Source organism: Oncorhynchus nerka, linkage group LG4 (genome assembly GCF_034236695.1).
Source record: "Oncorhynchus nerka isolate Pitt River linkage group LG4, Oner_Uvic_2.0, whole genome shotgun sequence".
NCBI lineage: Eukaryota > Metazoa > Chordata > Actinopteri > Salmoniformes > Salmonidae > Oncorhynchus > Oncorhynchus nerka.
This window is the reverse complement of record NC_088399.1, coordinates 58,284,033-58,305,992: the sequence shown is the minus strand read 5'-3', so window position 1 is coordinate 58,305,992 and position 21,960 is coordinate 58,284,033. Positions and strand designations below refer to the sequence as shown.

At 41.9% G+C, this 21,960-nt stretch overlaps 1 protein-coding gene and 1 long non-coding RNA gene across 2 annotated transcripts; one reads left to right on the top strand and one right to left on the bottom strand.

The window, feature by feature from the left end:
* Positions 1–1,668: 1,668 nt before the first annotated feature.
* On the top strand, positions 1,669–19,982 carry LOC115128264 (zinc finger and BTB domain-containing protein 22-like). Its single transcript, XM_029657952.2, has 4 exons — positions 1,669–1,904; positions 12,718–12,929; positions 13,261–14,074; positions 17,392–19,982. Exons 2-4 carry the CDS (start codon positions 12,723–12,725, stop codon positions 18,390–18,392), a joined length of 2,022 nt encoding a protein of 673 aa, XP_029513812.2. The 5' UTR covers positions 1,669–1,904; positions 12,718–12,722; the 3' UTR covers positions 18,393–19,982.
* LOC115128265 (uncharacterized) lies at positions 3,749–5,514 on the bottom strand. Its single transcript, XR_003863491.2, has 4 exons — positions 5,337–5,514; positions 4,835–4,895; positions 4,080–4,178; positions 3,749–3,908 (listed from the first exon to the last, which is right to left on the bottom strand). It is a non-coding gene; the product is annotated as an uncharacterized LOC115128265 (long non-coding RNA).
* Positions 19,983–21,960: the final 1,978 nt, after the last annotated feature.

Here is a 21,960-nt window from a genome sequence, read left to right as displayed (position 1 = left end):
AATAACATTTACTTTTGATGATTAAGTATATTTAAAACCAAATACTTTTAGACTTTAACTCAAGTAGTATTTTAATGGGGGACTTTCACTTTTACTTGAGTCATTTTCTTTTAAAGTATCTTTACTTTTACTCAAGTATGACAATTGAGTCCTTTTTCCACAACCGAGAAACCGCCAGAAGCTTCTATTTGATTCTATCTGGTCTCCTCTACCTTTCCTGGCTATAATGTTTTCTCTGGTTTTGAATCTGAATTTAGAGAACAGAATTTCAAAACTGAATCTGAATCTGTATCTGAGGAAGTTGAATATATGACATTTTGATAAACTTGAAATGATAGTTTGTAAACTTGATACAAAGACTATGAATGCAATATTTACGATATTGAAACTGAATATATAAATATTGAACTTGAATATTCAATTAAATAGGAATTTAATTTTAAAACAACAATGCAATATTCATTCAATTCAGTTTGAAATGATAAAACACATGTTCATTTTTTGAATTTAATGATTACATTTGTGCAATAATTCAAAATTATGGAATTCAAATACAATTTCTGTTGGTATTGAAATTGCTCCAAAGTAGCACCCAGGCACACCGCTCCCAGTTTACCTCACTACTCATAATGGGGAGTTTTAGCATACCTATGTTGGGATTGTTCTTCTTATGTGTGACTCTGTCCAGGAATAAGAACTGTTAAGCAAGATGAGACTGCCATGTGTTCTGCTATTGTTCCCTTTCCCCTGACAATTGGAAATACATTGAAAATGATTGCAACTGCTCCAGATCTCATTGGGATCTTCTACACTATATGCCAAGAGGTCTGAATCTTCATGGCACAGGTGACAGTGTGATCACCCTTAGCAGGGTTGTTGGTTCATGCCACACCATGGAGCTGTTACCAACAATATTGCTACATTGGTAGTATAATCCCTGTAATGCTTTGTTGTCAGTAAACACATTTACTGCAGGTGGCAGTGTCATTATACCTGTTCAAACAACACCCTCCAGGTGGCAGTATGCACCCTTTCAGTTTGCTTGCCAACTCATAGAAGTAGCAGAAGGAGAAAATGAACTACTTCAAAATGGAGATGGCCATGCTCTCAGAGATGCCATAATGGGACATACAATAAAGCAATGTCTATCTAAGTCTATGGGTGGAACTCAAAGCACACAGTGTGCTGGTCCCTTTACCACATGGTCATTGCTGGAGTGGTAAAAACAATAAGTGGGTAAACGCTGATCGCTGGTTGCGGTGGAAAAAGTAATGCTCCCTATACTTTCAATGAATTTTTCTGCAAAGTGAACTGCTTATGGTAATGAAAAAAGGGACAAGAATGTGGCAGCCAGCCTTTTTATAGGGATATTCGAATGATAAAATCATGAATAAAGGTTAAGTAGTCTGCATTCTTTTAAATGAAAATCATCAAGTCACAAGTATTCTTGTCTTTTTATGATATTCATTGTGATGATAGGCCTAAACTCCTAATAAAATAGATGAATAAATAGATAATTCATCACTAAAAGTGCCAAGGCTATAATGACCATGCCTCTAATGATTATCAGCCTCTGATAATGGATGGATAGTTCTAGGAATCGGGTATATTGACAATAAATAACGAGGGGTAGATAGCTGCCCAAACCTACATTATTTTAGTTCTGCGCTACTGTAACGACATGAGTTAGCAATGGTTGGAACTTGGTACATGACGGGCAGTCGCAGACAAGCTCTACACTCCCACCCTACACCCACTTGACATGGTGGAACTGTGTCGAGTTGAGTGTGCGTTACCAAACGAGAAGGACTGAGTGATTGAACAACGCTGCAGAGAATGTGCTTTAGCTGAAATCACTGGCATATGTTGAAGACTCGTTTCGCGTTTGGAGAACCTGATAAGAGGTAATTAGCTAACTGAAGCTAATAGAATTGCACACGTTTTTGTTTCATGCTAACTTGGCTAGCCTAACTAGCTAGCCACTGACTACGAGTTGAGTGCACTGGGTTGAATGGACTAGATAAACAATTATTGGTCTTGCTAATGTTCACTGTTCCTGGCTATATTAGACTGACAATGAATTTGCGCACGGTTAGGGCTGCGAAGATTACGGTTGGGCCGTTCAACCCTTTCTGGTTGTAGCTAGCTAGCTAATGTAGCTAGATAATGTTAACAAGCTAGCTAGCCACACCACAGATATAACCAAATGTTTCACCGGTTGTAAAAATCTGAAGCATCCGGTTGGCGTTTCCATTCCACTCACCACCAGATGGTGATGAGAGCACGCCCAGCGGCCGACAGTGGGGGGAAAATGGAGCGAAATGGTTCCCAGAACTCAGGGTCGTTTTTTTAGGGGTCTGGCCCGCCCTACCTTACCTCCTTGCCCGTCCAAATCAAATATTGAAATATTGTTCATTTATTTGACCGAGACGCGCACCGACAGAAAGACATATCCGGGCGAGCGAAACAGCGCAACTCTGTCTCAATATTTGTAGACCATGTATCTGATGCTGTCTGGATCAAAAGAGTATGACATGACACTATTTCCGGCCATACAGCTTCAGATACATGGGCTACATATAGAGGGGCGTTGTTTCGCTCCCTCTGCGTCGATAATTACCAAGTCTCAAAGTGAAAGAGCGAAATATCGTGAACTGATGATCCCATATATCCAGTGGAAACGTCCTAAAAAAAACAGCTGTCTATCCGGAGCTCACTGGCCCAGGAAACTGAGGGCACAGAATAGGTTAGTTGATACAATGTTGCAAGTGAAGCTGTAGCTAGCGAACTTGCAGTGAGGATTTGATAGTATGGTTACCTGCACACAAAAATGTGATGATTGTGGATAGTCATATTAATTTAATATAGTTCGATAAAAATGTTTACATGCTTTGCAAGATCGATTCCCCTAAAAATCCCCTTTACATGGAAACATCTGAAATCAGGATACCTGATGGCACTCTGATAAATGCAGAAAATTGCCAATCAAAATAAACATTCTACCACAGCAAACATGTTCTTTTTGGGAAGCATGTTTGATTCTGAGTTCAGACATGTAAAGTTTGCATGTGAACACTACTTCTAATACACATTACAATCAGTTGTTTCAAATTCACCTCACTCACACTGAGGCGGGCTTCTCAGTGAGCAAAACCTGGTTGAAAATAATTAAATATGGCAACTTTTTATGCCTTATTCAGGCATTCTTATTTTCAATGACTGCCTAGGAACAGTGGGTTAATTGCCTTGTTCAGGGGCAGAACGACAGATTTGTACCTTGTCAGCTTGGGGATTCGAACTTGCAACCTTTCGGTTACTAGTCCAACGCTCCCCAACGCTCTCAAGGTCATAGTTAAGACTTTGTCATAAACTGGTAATAACCCCCTGACTACAGTTTATTACCTACACTCTTTGAAAAAAAGGGTTCAAAAGGGGTTCTTCGGCTGTTCCCTTTTTGGTTCCAGGGAGAAACCTTTTGGTTTCCATGTTGAACCTTCTGTGGAAAGGGTCCTATATAGAACCCAAAAGGGTTCTCCTATGGGGACAGCTGAATAACCCTTTTAGGTTCTACCTTTTGTAAAAAAGTATTGCAGAGGATAAAGTTGGATATTGCAGACATTGTTCATTACATTTCTATTTGTTTTCATAGTCCCCAATGAAAGTTAATCAGCAACATATTCTTACATTTAAAGTAGATCAAGCAATCACAATTTTCCGCACATCTGCATACAGTAATTGTTTCATAATGCATAGAAATACTGGGAGTATATAAAGACCCATTGTTTTATTTGATGAATGATTCATTAGAGTGGTGTGATGGGGTAGATCCTCATCAGGGAACTCTGACCACAGCTGGCCATCTAGAGCGCAGTGGTCCTCTTGAAGAGTCGTGTGATGGATCAGATCTGCTGCGGAGAGAATCAGCGCATTACAACTTCATCAATTAGAGATTTTATAAGCAAACTAGAAAGGAGATTCTTGTGGACTCAGCTGACTAAAAAGTATTTCCATGGTACTAGTTGAGTTTTGTGGCAGCTTAGAAATGTCTTTAAAAAAGAGCAACTTGCTCCTATACATACTTTGCGTCCTTCTCCAACATGACTTAGGGGCACATTTCGGGAATTTCCAGAGGGCACATCAACCTCCTGAGTTTTTTGGCTTGTCATGACACTGTAAGCCTAAAAAATGCCATTGGAACACATGAGTGATGGTTGCTGACAATGGGCCTCTGTACGCCTATGTAGGTATTCCTTTAAAAATCCACCGTTTCCAGCTACAATAGTCATTTACAACATTAGCAATGTCTACACTGTATTTCTGATCAATTTGGTGTTATTTTAATGAGCAAAAAATTTGCTTTTCTTTCAAAAACAAGGACATTTCTAAGTGACCCCAAACTTTTGAACGGTAGTGTGTAAAGAGACAATAAAATATGATATTGCTCAGAAGTTGTCCCGTCATACCATTGCTGCAACAAACAGTGCTAGAAATGGGTGTAATTGGCAAATCTCTTCCTCTTCTCTGCAACTGCACACGTGTTTGATTGAGCAACAGGGAGAATGAGCAAGAGAGAATCTGAGAAACTTTACATGACTGTGGCAGAATGTGGAACGTGGCAGAATAGGACATTGGTAACTGCTGCAGAGGCATCATATCATTGACATATTTCAGGAAATGTAAAGACAGAGACTAATCATTATTAACAATTACCTAAGGTCTTCACTAAGTTAGACTTAGCCTAGCAAGTACATTGACTATGTTGCCCCTCAGCAATCTGGCAGTTAGGCAGACAGACCGAGAGAGAGAGAGAGCCTATGCTTTGCTGTCTATTTACATTTCTTAGTCAGCAGGCTGGGTAACTTCTGTAGTCCTTCCAATAGTTCCTTCCATCCAAGCTAGAAGATCCATGCAAAAACAGAGAATCAAGAATTGAAAAGGGCAGTTGACAGGTGTAACCTTGGAATGTGTGTTGATGGAGAGCAGGGATTGGCAAAATGTACGGTATTTTCAAATACAAAATCTGTGATGAATCAGGAAAATGTTCACATCCATATTGGGGGTACAAGTTTCAAGAATGAGCCTAGTTTACTGTCTTACACACACAAACAATTAATGTTTTGTGTATTCATGTACCATCCCCCTCTCTTTCATATACACACACAGCTAGCACGACAATGTTGACATCATCATCTCTCTTCCCCCTCTCTATCTCACACTCGGCTGGACAATATAACACGTCAATATTCACCCAAGGCTGAAAAATGGCCAAAGAACATTGGCTGAGCTAGAACACTAGCCTTAGCAAATGAGGCCTTAGCAAATGAATTGAAACAAACCTTCGCAGAGCCTCTTATAACTGGAGTGATGCTTGGAATTCAATGTCCTCTAAATGGTACAAAGAAATGTATCCCTTTTTATTTTACCACTACAATCTGTTCTTAGCATGAAACTGAAAAAGAACAACTCATGTAGAAAGTAAACATCTGCACTTCGATGGTGTCAACTGTGCTCATGTCTGCGTAAGTAGGGAAAAAAATTGGGCTCATTGCCCAGTCTCTCCATATGAAAACAATGGCCGGAGCTCAGGGTTCAAAGGGCAAGAAGTATTTTGGAGCTAGAATTTGTTGACAAACGAGCTCTCTGCCCAGACTTCCATCATTACAAAGTGGACCAGAACATAAAATAATAGCAGCCCAATTTATAGACCTACAGTCGTGGCCAAAAGTTTTGAGGACACAAATATTAATTTCCACAAAGTCTGCTGCTTCAGTGTCTTTAGATATTTTTGTCAGATGTTACTATGGAATACTGAAGTATAATTACAAGCATTTCATAAGTGTCAAAGGCTTTTATTGACAATTACATGAAGTTGATGCAAAGAGTCAATATTTGCAGTGTTGACCCTTCTTTTTCAAGACCTCTGCAATCTGCCCTGGCATGCTGTCTATTAACTTCTGGGCCACATCCTGACTGATGGCAGCCCATTCTTGCATAATCAATGCTTGGAGTTTGTCAGAATTTGTGGGGTTTTGTTTGTCCACCCGCCTCTTGAGGATTGACCACAAGTTCATAATGGGATTAAGGTCTGGGGAGTTTCCTGGCCATGGACCCAAAATATTGATGTTTTGTTCCCCGAGCCACTTAGTTATCACCTTTTCCTTATGGCAAGGTCCTCCATCATGCTGGAAAAGGCATTGTTTGTCACCAAACTGTTCCTGGATGGTTGAGAGGAGTAGTTCTCGGAGGATGTGTTGGTACCATTCTTTATTCATGGCTGTGTTCTTAGGCAAAATTGTGAGTGAGCCCACTCCCTTGGCTGAGATGCAACCCCACACATGAATGGTCTCAGGATGCTTTACTGTTGGCATGACACAGGACTGATGGTAGCGCTCACCTTGTCTTCTTCGGACAAGCTTTTTTCCGGATGCCCCAAACAATCGGAAAGGGGATTCATCAGAGAAAATGACTTTACCCCAATCCTCAGCATCCAATCCCTGTACCTTTTGCAGAATATCAGTCTGTCCCTGATGTTTTTCCTGGAGAGAAGTGGCTTCTTTGCTGCCCTTCTTGACACCAGGCCATTCTCCAAAAGTCTTTGCCTCACTGTGCTGCAGATGCACTCACATCTGCCTGCTGCCATTCCTTTGCAAGCTCTGTACTGGTGGTGCCCCGATCCCGCAGCTGAATCAAATTTAGGAGACGGTCCTGGTGCTTGCTGGACTTTCTTGGGCGCCCTGAAGCCTTCGTCACAACAATTAAACCGCTCTCCTTGACGTTCTTGATGATCCGATAAATGGTGGATTTAGGTGCAATCTTACTGGCAGCAATATCCTTGCCTGTGAAGCCCTTTTTGTGCAAAGCAATGATGACGGCACGTGTTTCCTTGCAGGTAACCGCGGTTGACAGAGGAAGAACAATGATTCCAAGCACCACCCTCCTTTTGAAGCTTCCAGTCTGTTATTCGAACTCAATCAGCATGACAGAGTGATCTCCAGCCTTGTCCTCGTCAACACTCACACCTGTGTTAAAGAGAGAATCACTGACATGATGTCAGCTGGTCCTTTTGTGGCAGGTCTGAAATGCAGTGGAAATGTTTTTTGGGGGGATTTAGTTCATTGCTTGGCAAAGAGGAACTTTGCAATTAATTGCAATTCATCTGATCACTCTTTGTAACATTCTGGAGTATATGCAAATTTCCATCATACAAACTGAGGCAGCAGACTGAAAATGTATATTTGTGTCATTCTCAAAACCTTTGGCCACGACTGTACTATGCTGTGCCTTGATTGTATTACTGTTGATGATGTCTGGAAATGGCTCATCAACTGTTGCTCACCCCAATTCTGACTTGTGCTCTGATATTTGCTTCACTGATTTCTGCTCCCGTAAAAGCCTGTGTTTTCTGAATGTTAACACTAGAAGCTTATTACCTAAAATTGATCAATTGAAAGTGTGGGTTTACAGCTCCAATCCAGATGTGTTGGTCATTACTGAGACGTGGTTAAGGACGAGTGTTTTGAATACTGATGTTAACCTTTCTGGTATTTTTGGCAAGACAGCTCTTCCAAAGGTGGGGGAGTGGCGATCTTTACCAAGGATCGCCTTCAGTGCTTGGTTGTCTCCACCAAGTCTGTCCCCAAACAATTTGATTTGCCGGTTTTAAGTATTAAACTTTCAAATAGCTCTTTGGTGTCTGTTGCTGGGTACTATCATCCTCCACCAGCACCAGCCTGTACCCTACCCTAAGCTCTCCCCTGGCCCGTTACACAAGTCTGAATTTGTCCTGCTAGGTAACCTAAACTGGGACATGCTTAAACCACCTGACCAAGTGCTAAAGGAATGGAACTCCCTAAATCTATTTAATCTCAGATTATTACCAATCCCATAAGGTATGACTCCAAACACCCAGAAAAGGCTACTCTTCTCGATGTTATCCTCACAAATAATCCTGATATGTATCAGTCTGGTGTTTTCTGTAATGTCCTTAGTGATCAATGTTTTACAGCCTGTGTTCGTAATGGCTGCTCAGGGAAATAACCTGTCCTGATTTGTCATAGACGCTTGCCAAAAACCTTTAATGAGGAAGCCTTCCTTCATGAACTGGTCTCTGTAAGATGGTATAGAATCAGCTTGATCCCCTCTGTCGATCCCCACCTTCTTTTTTGATATTTCGAGTGATATTGTCAACAAACACACCTCATAAAGAAAATGAGAATTAAAACAGGTTCTGCCCCTGGTTCGACCGTGATCATGCAGAGTTACTCCACCTCAAGAGTTGCATTTGGCGAAAGGCTCGGGCACACGCATACTCAGGCTGACTGGCTCTCGTTCAGGCAAATGAGAAATAAGTGCACTCAGGCTATCCGGAAGGCCAAAGTTAGTTACTTTAAGGAGCAGTTCTCTCTCTGTGGGTCTAACTGGAAAAAGGTTAAAGACCTGGAGAATAAACCCTCCTTCTCATATATGCCCATGTCCCTTAAAGTTGATGATGTGGTTGTTACTGACAAGAAGCACATGGCTGAGCTCTTTACTCACCACTTCATTAAGTCAGGATTCCTATTTGACTTAGCCATGCCTCATTGCCCATCCAAAATTTCCTCATCTCCCACCCCTTTTAATGCGATTATCCCCAATGCTTCTCCCTCTTTTTCCCCTGCCCCGCTACAAAGTTTCTCCCTGCAGTCTGTCACTGAGTCCGAGGTCCTCGAGGAGCTCCTGAGACTTGACCCCCAAAAAACATCTGGATCAGATGGTTTAGACCCTTTCTTCTTTAAGGTTGCTGCCCCTATCATCGCCAAGCCTATCGCTGACCTTTTTAACCTGTCTCTCCTCTCTGGGATGTTCCCATTGCTTGGAAGGCAGCCACGGTTTGTCCTTTATTTAAAGGGGGAGATCAAGCAGATCCTATCCTAACTGTTATAGGCCTATTTCTATTTTGCCCTGTTTATCAAAAGTGTTGGGAAAAACTTGCCAATAATGAACTGACTGACTTTCTTGATGTCTATAGTATTCTCTGTGGTATGCAATCTGGTTTCCTCTCAGGTTATGGATAAAACTGCAATCTTAAAGGTCCTCAACGATGTCACCATTGCACTTGATACTAAGCAATGTTGCGTTGCTATTTTTACTGACTTGGCCAAAGCTTTTGATACGGTAGACCATTCCATTCTTGTGGGCCGGAATATTGGTGTCTCTCAGGGGTCTTTGGCCGGGTTTGCTAACTACCTCTCTCAAAGAGTGCAGTGTATAAAGTCAGAAATTCTGCTGTCTCAGCCACTGCCTGTCACCAAGAGAGTACCCCAAGGCTCAATCGTAGGCCCCACGCTCTTCTCAATTTACATCAACAACATAGCTCAGGCAGTAGGAAGCTCTCTCATCCATTTATATGCAGATGATACAGTCTTATACTCAGCTTGCCCCTCCCCGGATTTTGTTTTAAATGCTCTACAACAAAGCTTTCTTAGTGTCCAACAAGCTTTCTCTATGCTTAACCTTGTTCTGAACACCTCCAAAACAAAGGTCATGTGGTTTGGTAAGAAGAATGCCCCTCACCCCACAGGTGTGTTTACTGCTTTAGAGGATATCTGCAAGGAGGAATGGGCCAAAATACCAGCAACAGTGTGAAAACCTTGTCAAACGTTTTCTGTAAGTCTTCACATCTGTCATTGCCAACAAAGGGTATATAACAAAGAATTGAGATAAACTTTTGTTATTGACCAAATACTTATTTTCCACCATAATCTGCAAATAAATTCATTAAAAATCCTACAATGTGATTTTCCTGGATTTTTTTTTCTCATTTTGTCTGTCATCTATGATGAAAATTACAGGCCTCTCTCATCTTTTTAAGTGGGAGAACTTGCACAATTGGTGGCTGACTAAATACTTTTTTGCCCCACTTTAAGACACTAACAATTACAATTATACAAATTCGAGTAATGTTCTTTTTCAGCAGGGTTTGCGTGACTCTGGGGTGGGCTTCATGTGGGCCGAGCTCTTCCCGAATGTCACGCCCTGACCTTAGTTATCTTTGTTTTCTTTATTATTTTGGTTAGGTCAGGGTGTGACGAGGGTGGTTTGTTTAGTGTTTGTATTGTCTAGGGTTTTTTGTAAGTCTAGGTGTTTGTGTCTGTGGTTGCCAAGATTGGTTCTCAATCACAGGCAGCTCAGCTGTTTATCGTTGTCTCTGATTGGGGACCATATTTAGGTAGCCATATTCCTTGGGTAGTTTGTGGGTTCTTATTCCATGTTTAGTTGCCTGTCTGCACTAGCCATATTAGCTTCACAGTTTGTTTTGTTCAGTGTTCGTTCTTTAATTAAAGAAGAATGTACGCTTACCACGCTGCGCCTTGGTCTCCTCTTTTTGACGACCGTGACACCGAATCCGTCAGAATCATATTACTCTGGATTCCGGCTAATGGTACTAGGGCCGAGTCCACTTCAGCTTATCCAGCCCGCCCTTACAAAAAAAAGATTGCAGTCAGAGTGCAGTATAACTGCAATATGCTGCAAATACTGCGTCCAAAATACCAGTTACTGCAAGTATTTATTTTTTGCCCCCGCCTCCTGTGTACCGGAGTTCTCCTTACTAGCTTGCTATCTGGATAGTTATCACACAGTGTCACCCCCACCTGCTGTGTACTGGAGTCCTTCTTACTAGCTAACGTAAACTCACCCCATTCCGTACAAATGTGCGCGACCGCGACATTCAAACGAGGCTGCAAAGAAAACTAGCGACTGTGTTGACTTCAAAATCTGGGGTGTGAGCTACGTTTCTATTCAAGCGTTGATCGATATGGTAATGGCTCTATAATATTGGAGAAAAGTTGATCAAACTGACCCTCAGTTACATTGTGATGTGTCATGCCGTAACGTACAGCACGCATAAAACTAATTATGTTTTACAGCCTCTCTCCACCAGGTGTAGCACTTCTCTCATTGTTTAAAAACAAGAAATGGACAGTGAGGGGGGATACCTAGTCATTTTTTGCGTCATCATTGCATGCGATCATGACTCTCAAAGCCGCTGTTTACTTCTGAAGATCACTTTAGCACCGCCCTAAAAACCTGATTCAAATTCGACACAAACCTTCAAATAAGTATGTAATGACACATTATATAAACTCTTTATAGTGTTTTATTTACATTTTAGAGGCGATAAGGTGATAAGTTGGACAGATCGAGTGAAAAAAAGCAGTTTTCCCACACGACAACTTTCCTTCTCACTATCACGCATTAGTTTCGCTTCCCCACCTGCCATTTTTATAAAGACCCGACAGAGCTCATTGTCTTGTTGAATTATGCAGAAACGGGAAGCGTTTAGGTCATGTAATTGATTTTGTTGTACGGACCAAGGCGATGTACAAAAGTGAGTGAGTTTACGTTAGCGGGAGGCGGGGGTGACACCAGTATCCTTTACTTCCGCCGGCAGAACACCTGCCCTGACCATATTTTACAGAACAGCGGGAAATCAGTGCCCCAACCAGCGGGTGCAAAGGACACTGCCTACCGGTCATCCCCACTTCCCGCTAGCTACTACGGTACACAGCAGTCGGGAGGTGGGGACGACACTGTGTGCTAACTAACTAGCTAGCTTGCTAGTTAAATACACTGTGTGCTCGCTAACTTGGTAGTGCGGATGCTGTGTACCGCAGTTTTCCTAGGACTAGCTAGCTAGCACACAATGTCCTTTGCTCCCGCCGGCCGAACACCTGCCCTCGCCGTCGTTAACAAAACTGCAGGAAAACAATGCCCGACAGGAGGAGACGAAGGACACTGTCTACCGTTGTCACCCTCACCTCTTTTTCTTCTGTGGGGTTTATTGGCGGATGGCAACCAACGGGAACCTACTGTACTGGAGCGCCCCCACCTCTCGCCTGTCCTAGGTTAAAAATGGAACAATAGAAGTATAAAGAGGGGTTCCTGCAGATGCAGGAATGCCAACATGCAGGAACACCCCAAATTGCGGGCTGCAATTGCACCCTTTTCCATTGAAATGTAAATTTAAAATGGTGTTCGAACCTAATTTTCAGAGTAAATAACTAGAGAAGCTTTACCAAGTTGAATTATTCCCAAAGAGTCGTTACGCTGTAATTCAGACAAATTACATTTCACACAAGCACTGATATTTAACCCTTTCTCCTAGGTTGAGTCTCCACCTCCTCAACTGAACAGCCAATGCATCTCTGTTTGTTCGACAGAACCTTAGTGATATCTGTTCTTCCTCACTTCATCTAACCTGACCTCTACCCCATAGTGCTTACTCCTCCCCAACTCAAGGCTGTCTAGGTTATTGATACCAGACTGTGTGTCTTCTCTTCCCAGAGGATCCCTCCAATAAGATCCCTGAGGGTTAACAGTAACATATCCTGACATAATGTAAACGTTATACATGACCCTCTCTCCCTCAGTGACATTGTTAGTTTCTAAGATCTCCACCCATCTCCCCTTATCAATGCCTGCCACATGTAATCGCTTCCCTGCACTCAACACATTCCAAGCTTAGTTGCACACACTATACACCTTCCTCCTATAACCCTTCTGGTGTAGACCCCCTTAGCATTCCATCAGTGACATGAATAAGTAGATTTCACATTCTCAAAACCCAACAAGGGTAGGGGTTCAGGTTATGGTTTAGGGACATCCCAAGGATCCCCAGATAGCACTAACCGTAAATGCTAGCTAGCTAACAGGATTTTATTCTTCTTTATTCTTTAGGCACAATGGATCAGGACTGCATTGTCTCTGGTGCCCCTGCTGGCCCGGTGGTCCAAGTATGCTTCCCCAGTGTGCGTGCAGCAGTTTTGGACAGCCTGAATGGACAGCGGGAGGAGGGCCGGCTCTGTGACCTCTCCATCCAGGTGCAGGGACAGGTGTTCAGGGCCCACCGCTGTGTGCTGGCTGCCTCCTCGCCATACTTTCACGATCAGGTCTGTCTGTGTTTATGAGCGTGTGTACTAATAGTCTCTCTGTACGTTAACAGCATAGAGGAAAAGGCGGAGTTAGCCTATGTGACTAGCCTATGTCTATCTGAAGAGGACCCTCCCCTGAATTTTTTTCAGTGACTAGCCTATTGATCCCAAACATAGGCTAGTCACTGCAGTTGCCTAGGTCTGGGTTTCTGTGACTAGTGTATTAGAGAGAGACGTCTGTCTTTGCCTGTCTCTACACAATAGTAGTTTGTGTCTTTGCTCTGTCATGTGCATTGTTGTCTGGAAAAATAGCTTCGAAATCCTAGGTTTTTTTCATTACTTTCACCAGGTGTTGCTGAAGAATGTGACGACAGTGTCTCTGCCCTCTGTCATGGACCCTGTGGCCTTTGAGAGTGTCCTGAGTTCAGCCTACACCGGCCGACTGAGCATAGTGCGTGATGACATTGTCAACTATGTAACGGTAGCCAGCTTTCTCCAGATGTGGCATATTGTTGACAAATGCACAGAGATCCTGAAGAGACCCCGACCCCCAACAGAATGCAACCCTGTGGATGTTGCAGCTGCCACACGCCATGGTGCCTCCTCAAGGCAGCAGTCCCCAAGCAGCACCGAGTGCCTATACATGGAGAGAGAGGGGAAAGAGAAGGAGATGAGGACCTACGGCCAGGTGCAGAATGCTCTGCCGCCATTGGCCACGTGGAGGAGGCCCCATCAGTTCCCCAGGTGGGGCCACCCCAGGCCCTCACCCCAGCCAGCCATGTCCATGCCTGTCCAGCACCTAGCTGACTCACAGCTGGACTCCCACCCTGCTGGGGAGAGTGACTACTCCAGCTGTGAGGAGGTGTGGATGTCTAGCCACAGCAAAGCCAGCCCCCTAAGCCATCATGATGGGAGAGGACTGGACCATAACCACACCAGGCACGGGGGATTTCCTGGTGAGGCATTGAGACTGAGAGCTAGACTGAGACAGAGGGCAGCACCACCAAGTACTGAGAAGCTGCATGGCAGGGATAGAGGAAGTGGCTATGGGGAAGATCCTCAGGAGAAGAAGGGTACTGAAAGAGTGATTGAAGCAAGTGAAGGAATGGGAAAAGAGTTGGAAGAGGAGAAGAGGGAGGGTCCTGAGCTGAGAGGACACTCTGGTAAGTAGTCCTAGTATGTGAAATGTAAACAGGACTTGGATATTGATGTGTTTATAAAGTGTTTATATTTGTATATATATATATTTTAAATATACGGTGTGTGTGTGTAATATGTATGTATGTATGTATATATATATATATATATATACATACATACATACATACATACATACATACATACATATTATATATATATACACTTGAAGTTGGAAGTTTACAGACACCTTAGCCAAATACATTTAAACTCAGTTTTTCACAATTCCTGACATTTAATCCTAGTACAAATTCCCTGTCTTAGGTCAGTTAGGATCACCACTTTATTTTAAGAATGTGAAATGTCAGAATAATAGTAGAGAGAATTATTTATTTCAGGTTTTATTTCTTTCATCAGATTCCCAGTGTGTCAGAAGTTTACATACACTCAATTAGTATTTGGGAGCATTGCCTTTAAATTGTTTAACTTGGGTAAAATGTTTCTGGTAGCCTTCCCCAAGCTTTCCATAATATTATGGGTGAATTTTTGCCCATTCCTCCTGACAGAGCTGGTGTAACTGAGTCAGGTTTGTAGGCCTCCTTGCTCGCACACACTTTTTCAGTTCTGCCCACAAATTTTCTATGGGATTTAGGTCAGGGCTTTGTGATGGCCACTCCAATACCTTGACTTTGTTGTCCTTAAGCCATTTTGCCACAACTTTGGAAGTATGCTTGGGGTCATTGACCATTTGGAAGACCCATTTGCGACCAAGCTTTAACTTCCTGACTGAATTCTTGAGATGTTGCTTCAATATATTCACATAATTTTCCATCCTCATGATGCCATCTATTTTGTGAAGTGCATCAGCCCCTCCATCTGCAAAGCACCCCCACAACATGATGCTGCCACCCACGTGCTTCACGGTTGGGATGGTTTTCTTCGGCTTGCAAGCCTCCCCCTTTTTCCTCCAAACATAATGATGGGCATTATGGCCAAACAGTTCTATTTTTGTTTCATCAGACCAGAGGACATTTCTCCAAAAAGTACGATCTTTGTCCCCATGTGCAGTTGCAAACTGTAGTCTGGCTTTTTTATGGTGGTTTTGGAGCAGTGGTTTCTTCCTTGCGGAGCGGCCTTTCAGGTTATGTCGATATAGGACTCGTTTAACTGTGAATATAGATACTTTTGTACCTGTTTCCTCTAGCATCTTCACAAGGTCCTTTGCTGTTGTTCTGGGATTGATTTGCACTTTTCGCACCAAAGTACGTTCATATCTAGGATACAGAATGCGTCTCCTTCCTGAGCGATATGATGGCTGCGTGGTCCCATGGTGTTTAAACTTGCGTACTACTGTTTGTAAAGATTAACGTGGTACCTTCAGGCGTTTGGAAATTGCTCCCAAGGAAGAACCAGACTTGTGGAGATCTACAATTTTTTTTCTGAGGTCTTGGCTGATTTTGTAAACTTCTAAAGCCATGACATCATTTTCTGGAATTTTCCAAGCTGTTTAAAGGCACAGTCAACTTAGTGTATGTAAACTTCTGACCCACTGGAATTGTGATACAGTGAATTAATTATAAGTGAAATAATCTGTCTGTAAAAAATTGTTGGAAAAGTTACTTGTGTTATGCACAAAGTAGATGTCCTAACCGACTTGCCAAAACTATAGTTTGTTAACAAGTCATTTGTGGAGTGGTTGAAAAACAAGTTTCATGACTCCAACCTAAGTGTATGTATGGTCACAACTGTATATGGTCACTTAGAAATGTCCTTGTTGTTGACAGAAAATCACATTTTTTTGTCCATTAAAATAACATCAAATTGATCAGAGATACAGTGTAGACATTGTTAATGTTGTAAATGACTGTTGTAGCTGGAAACGGCAGATTTTGTTATGGAATACCTACATAGGCGTACAGAGGCCCATTATCAGCAACCATCACTCCTGTGTTCCAATGGCACGTTGTGTTAGCTAATCCAAGTTTATCATTTTAAAGGGCAGAGTTGCAATGAAAAAGCCATATCTCAGAATGGCCAATAAAAATAAAAGATTAAGATGGGCAAAAGAACACAGGCACTAGAAGGCCAGCATCCTGGAGTCGCCTCTTCACTGTTGACATTGAGATTGGTGTTTTGCGGGTTCTATTTAATGAAGATGCCAGTTCAGGACTTGTGAGGTGTCTATTTCTTAAACTAGACACTCGATTGTACTTGTTCTCTTGCTCAGTTGTGCACCGGGGCCTCCCACTCCTCTTTCTATTCTGGTTAGAGCCAGTTTGCGCTGTTCTGTGAAGGGAGTAGTACACAGAGTTGTTCGAGATCTTCAGTTTCTTGGCAATTTCTCGCATGGATTAACCTTCATTTCTCAGAACAAGAATAGACTTACGAGTTTCAGAAGAAAGTTATTTGTTTCTGGCCATTTTGAGCCTGTAATCGAACCTACAAGTGCTGATGCTCCACATACTCAAGTAGTCTAAAGAAGGCCAGTTTTATTGATTCTTTAATCAGATCAACAGTTTTCAGCTCTGCTAACATTACTTGCAAAAGGGTTTTCTAATGATCAATTAGCCTTTTAAAATGATAATCTTGGATTAGCTAACACAACGTGCCATTGGAACACAGGAGTGATGGTTGCTGATAATGGGCCTCTGTACACCTATGTAGATATTCCATAAAAAAATCTGCTGTTTCCAGCTACAATAGTCATTTACAACATTAACCATGTCTAAACTGTAGTTCTGATCAAATTGATGTTATTTTAATGGGGGGAAAAATTAGCTTTTCTTTCAAAAACAAGGACATTTCTAAGTGACCCCAAACTATTTAATGGTAGTGTATATATATATATATATATATATATATATATATATATATATATATATATATTCTTTATGTTATATTCTTCAATAATCATTGGGTAATATATCATTATTTTATAAGTCATTCATTTATAAGACGTACCCCATCAGAAGCCAAAATATGACCTTGTTTTACTGCAATGTTTGTACACAAAGTAATGTAAACAAAGACTATATAGCCTCAAAACATGGTTACAACTATATTTTTGATATCATGGATGGTCAGTCCTTGCATTTATAGCTCTGTATGTTTTTGAGAGTGGCTACATTTATCTAGCCCCATCCCTTAGCTTTTTACCGAAACCGGGGGCGGGGATTCGCATTGTTATTGTTTCAACTGCTGAATGTCCCTTTAAACATGTGTCTCATATTTACGAGAGGATAAGCACTTATCCGTGATAAGCACACCTCCCAGTGCCTTAAATACACTATCTTTATATATTTCTCTATGTCCATTGTACATCACTCTGTTTGTATTTCTCCAGTGGACTTCCACTCTAGTGTACACCAAGGTGAGGAGGGAGGACAGCCAGAGGGGAAAAAGACCTCAGGGGAGCTGCAGAAGAAAGAGGAGAGCCAGTTGGGGAGAAGTTCAGCCCTGACTTCTCCCCATGCTGGGGAACCAGATGAGGTGATTCCTGGACCCTCCTGCTTAGCTTCTACACCCTCTACCCAAAAGCAGTGGCAGGCGAGTCCCTGGTCTCAGCAAGTAGCTAGGCCGCAACCTGGAGAAGAAGACTACAGAAGAGAAGACGACGAAGAAAACGACGAGGGGGAAGTGGACTTTGACCGATTTGCGGATGATGCCTTTGGAAGGGAAACCTATGATGAGATTGAGGATGGCACCGGACAAGTTTCTCAGAGACCCTTAGTACCTACCTCTCCTGATGACAATGACTTTATCCTGGGGGCCCCAGGGTTGAACTGGCCCAATGGGGCAAACATGACCCATGGTGGTGGTACCCCAACCTCTACCTCCAGCTGCCACCTGTCCCCATCTCCTGCTCCATTCCCCCCTTCCTCCTCACCCCCCATCCCATCTTCCTCCTCTTCCATCTCCCTTGCCGGGGCCCCTTACACAGGAAAAGTGCACTTCTGCCACTGTGGGAAGGCCTACACCCTGAAGAGTATGCGTGACCGCCACGTCAAGATGCAGCATCTCAACCTGCGGCCCTTCGCCTGCCCCGTGTGCGCCAAGAGCTTCAAGATGAAGCACCACCTGACCAAGCACCTGAAGACTCACGGCGGGCTGCGGCCCTATGAGTGTGGCCTGTGTGGGAAGAAGGTCATCTGGAGGGATAGTTTCCTGCGCCACCAGGCACGCTGTGAGAGACTGGCCGAAAGCTACGATGGAGCCGCTGCCAGTAGTAACACCACAGCGGTTGCTGACATGGACGATGGTTATGCCTATGGGTTCAAGGAGGGGGAGGTTTTTTTTTCACAGGGCGGTCAGGTGAAAGTGGAGCAGGCAGACTGTCAGGGGTAGGCGGAGTCTGGGATGAGTGCGTTGTTAACGGGTGGGGTTGGGGCTGAATTAGGCTCTCAGTCAAGGACTGTGGTTAGTCACAGCTTTAAGGAGGAAGCCAGCAACAGGTTTAGCTGAAGCTAAAGGAAGGAGGATGGTGAAATATTGTGTAATATAGGGCCCGCAGCACTTGAAAGTGGTATTAGGTAAGGTGATAATTATGTTCATCATGGTCCATGTGTAAACCATTAACTCAGATCAATGTTGATACGCCTGTTTGAACAAGAAATTTCTGCGTTATTATTTATTTAAAGGACTATCCCATCATGTCATTGATATCTCGAGAGAGGGAAGAAACATGTAATTTGCTCAATGTGAATCATGTGGTTTTAAAAGTTTGTGAAGTGTGATGTGAGCACCAGTGAGTGTGTATATTTTCAATATGATTTTGTATACGAGATCTTCAGTTTCTTGCCAATTTCTCTCATGGAATTGCCTTCATTTCTCAGAACAAGAATAGACTGACGAGTTTCAGTAGAAAGTGCTTTGTTTCTGGCCATTTTGAGCCTGTAGTCGAACCCACACATGCTGATGCTCCAGATTCTCAGTCCGAAGAAGGCCAGTTTTATTACTTCTTTAATCAGATCAACAGTTTTCAGCTGTGCTAACATAATTGCAAAAGGGTTTTCTAATGATTAATTAGCCTTTTAAAATGATACACTTGGATTAGCTAACACAACGTGCCATTGAAACACTGGAGTGATGGTTGCTGATAATGGGCCTCTGTACGCCTATGTAGATATTCCATAAAAAATCTGCCGTTTCCAGCTACAATAGTCATTTAAAACATTAACAATATCTACACTGTATTTCTGATCAATTTGATGTTGTGTTAATGGACAAAAATGTTGCTTTTCTTTCAAAAACAAGGAAATTTCTAAGTGACCCCAAAGTTTTGATTGGTAGTGTATGTATACAGTGCCAGGCAAGATTTTAGACAAACCTACTCATTCAAGGGTTTTTCTTTGTTTGTACTATTTTCTACATTGTAGAATAATAGTGAAGACATCACTATGAAATAACACATATGGAACCATGTAGTAACCAAAGAAGTGTTGAACTATTCAACTCTTCAAGAGTCTGTAAAGCTGTCATCAAGGCAAAGGGTGGCTACTTTGATTAATCTCAAATATAAAATATATTTTGATTAGTTTTTAGGTTAATACGTGATTTCTTGTGTGTTATTTCATAGTTTTTATGTCTTCACTATTCTACAATGTAGAAAATTGTACAAATAAATTAATACCCTTGAATGAGTAGGTGTGTCTAAAATCTTGCCTGGAACTGTATTTTATATATATATATATATATTTTTTAATCTAGTTGGATAAACACTCCAAACAGCCTACCTGACCGCTTGGAGGTGTCCGCATGGTCCTAATGTTGCCTATTTTTGTATCACATTCCAATGATAAAACTGGGGTGGACAAAAATGCAATTTCCCCAATGAAAGTTGCGTCCCTGATATTTTGTATATTTAAATGAGCTAAATGATCTTATCATGAGCCTTCTGTGAATGTAATTGAGACAATAAAATCTTGTTTGCACAGATATGGTTTGAACAATAAGTTATCAGGTTCATTCATGTCAAATTGGGTCATTTGCTTCCCAGGAATTTTGAAGAAATGACATTGAAAGTCTATGCGGTGGTGGAAAAAGTACCCAATTGTCATACTTGAGTAAAATTATAGATATCTTAATAGAAAGTTTCTGAAGTGAAATTCACCCAAGTCAAAAAGTATTTGGTTTTAAATATACTTAAGTATCAAAATTAACTGTAATTTCTAAAATATACTATCAAAAGTAGAAGTAAAAATATGAGTCATTTAAATGTCCTTATATTAAGCAATGCAGACAGCACCATTTTATTGTTTTTAAAATGTACAGATAGCCAGGGGCACACTCCAACGCATTATTGTTTAGTGAGTCCGCCAGATCAGAGGCAGTAGAGATGACCAGTGATGTTCTCTTGATAAGTGTGTGAATTGGGCCATTTTCCTGTCCTGCTAAGCATACAAAATGTAACGAGTACTTTGGGTTGTCAGGGGAAATGTATGGAGTAAAAAGTACAATATTTTCTTTAGGAATGTAGTGAAGTAAAAGTAAAAGTTGTCAAAAATATAAATAGTGGCACAGTGGTCTAAGGCACTGCATCGCAGTGCTAGCTGTGCCGCTAGAGATCCTGGTTCGAGTCCAGGCTCTGTCGCAGCTGACCCGTCCGGGTTAGGGGAGGGTTTGGCTCTTGACCTTCACCTCTCCATACGGGAGTTGCAGCGATGAGACAAGACTGTAACTACCATTTGGATACCTACCATGAAATTGGGGTGAAAAATAGGAAAATAAAAAAAAGAGTAATATAAATAGCAAAGTACAAATACCCCCAAAATATTTTTATTGAAGTACTTTAGACCATTGAGTATATGCCGGCTAAATGCAGTTCTACAATAATTATGAGTAGTAGAAGTCAGGGAACACAGCGAGTGTCTTGCTAAATGCAGCAAGGGTGATGTCTTGTGATCCTCATAGTTTGCTGCTAAAATTATTTTTCATGATCAAACACACACATAGGCTTCATCCCAAATGTCACCCTATTGATTATATAGTGCAGGTTGTGCACCATCTGGTCAAAAGTAGTACACTATTATAGGGGAAAAGGTGCCATTTGGGATGCACACATAGTATACACAGAGTTGATCAAAGCCTGTACAAGGACACTATGCCAAGAAAGCCTTGAGCTTAAATACTAGACATTGAGCCAGTAAGAGATGGAGATTATGGACTGATAGGTTTTTGATGTGTTCAGGTGTACAGTTTATACCAGGGGGTATAGAGATTTCCACTCCAAAGGGACATGCAATATTGGGAAAAAGAAGACCCCTACACGATCCTACAATGACTTTCTGAGTTGGTATTAGCTGATGCTTATACAGCACCTTCAGAAGGCATTCACACCCCTTGACTTTTTCCACGTGTTGTTGTGTTACAGCCTGAATTCAAAATGGATTCAATTGGGATGTTGTCACTGGCCTACACACACAGTACCATATAATGTCAAAGTGGAATTATGTTTTTAGAATATTTTACAAATTAAGAACAAATGGAAAGCTGAAATGTCTTGAGTCAATAAATATTCAACCCCTTTGTTATGGCAAGCCTACATAAGTTCAGGGGTAAAAATGTGCTTAACAAGTCACATAATAAGTTGCATGGACACTCTGTGTGCAATTAATAGTGTTGAACAAGATTTTTGAATGACTACTCCACAGATACAATTATCTGTAAGGTCCCTCAGTCGGCAAGTGAATTTCAACCACAAAGACCAGGGAGCTTTTCCAATGCCTCGAAAATAAGGGCACCTATTGGCAGGTGTAGCGAAATGCTTGTGTTCCTAGTTCCAACAGTGCAGTACTATCTAACAATTCACAACAACACACACACAAATCTAAAAGTAAAAGAATGGAATTTAGAAATACATAAATATTAGAATGAGCAATGTCAGAGTGGCATTGACTAATCTACAGCAGAATAG

Bases quoted from the DNA above. Each gene is read 5' to 3' on its own strand.
- LOC115128264 (XM_029657952.2), top strand. From the start codon at position 12,723: ATGGATCAGGACTGCATTGTCTCTGGTGCCCCTGCTGGCCCGGTGGTC. The intron at 12,930-13,260 runs GTCTGTCTGTGT...TACTTTCACCAG, and splicing joins CGCCATACTTTCACGATCAG to GTGTTGCTGAAGAATGTGAC. The intron at 14,075-17,391 runs GTAAGTAGTCCT...GTATTTCTCCAG, and splicing joins TGAGCTGAGAGGACACTCTG to TGGACTTCCACTCTAGTGTA.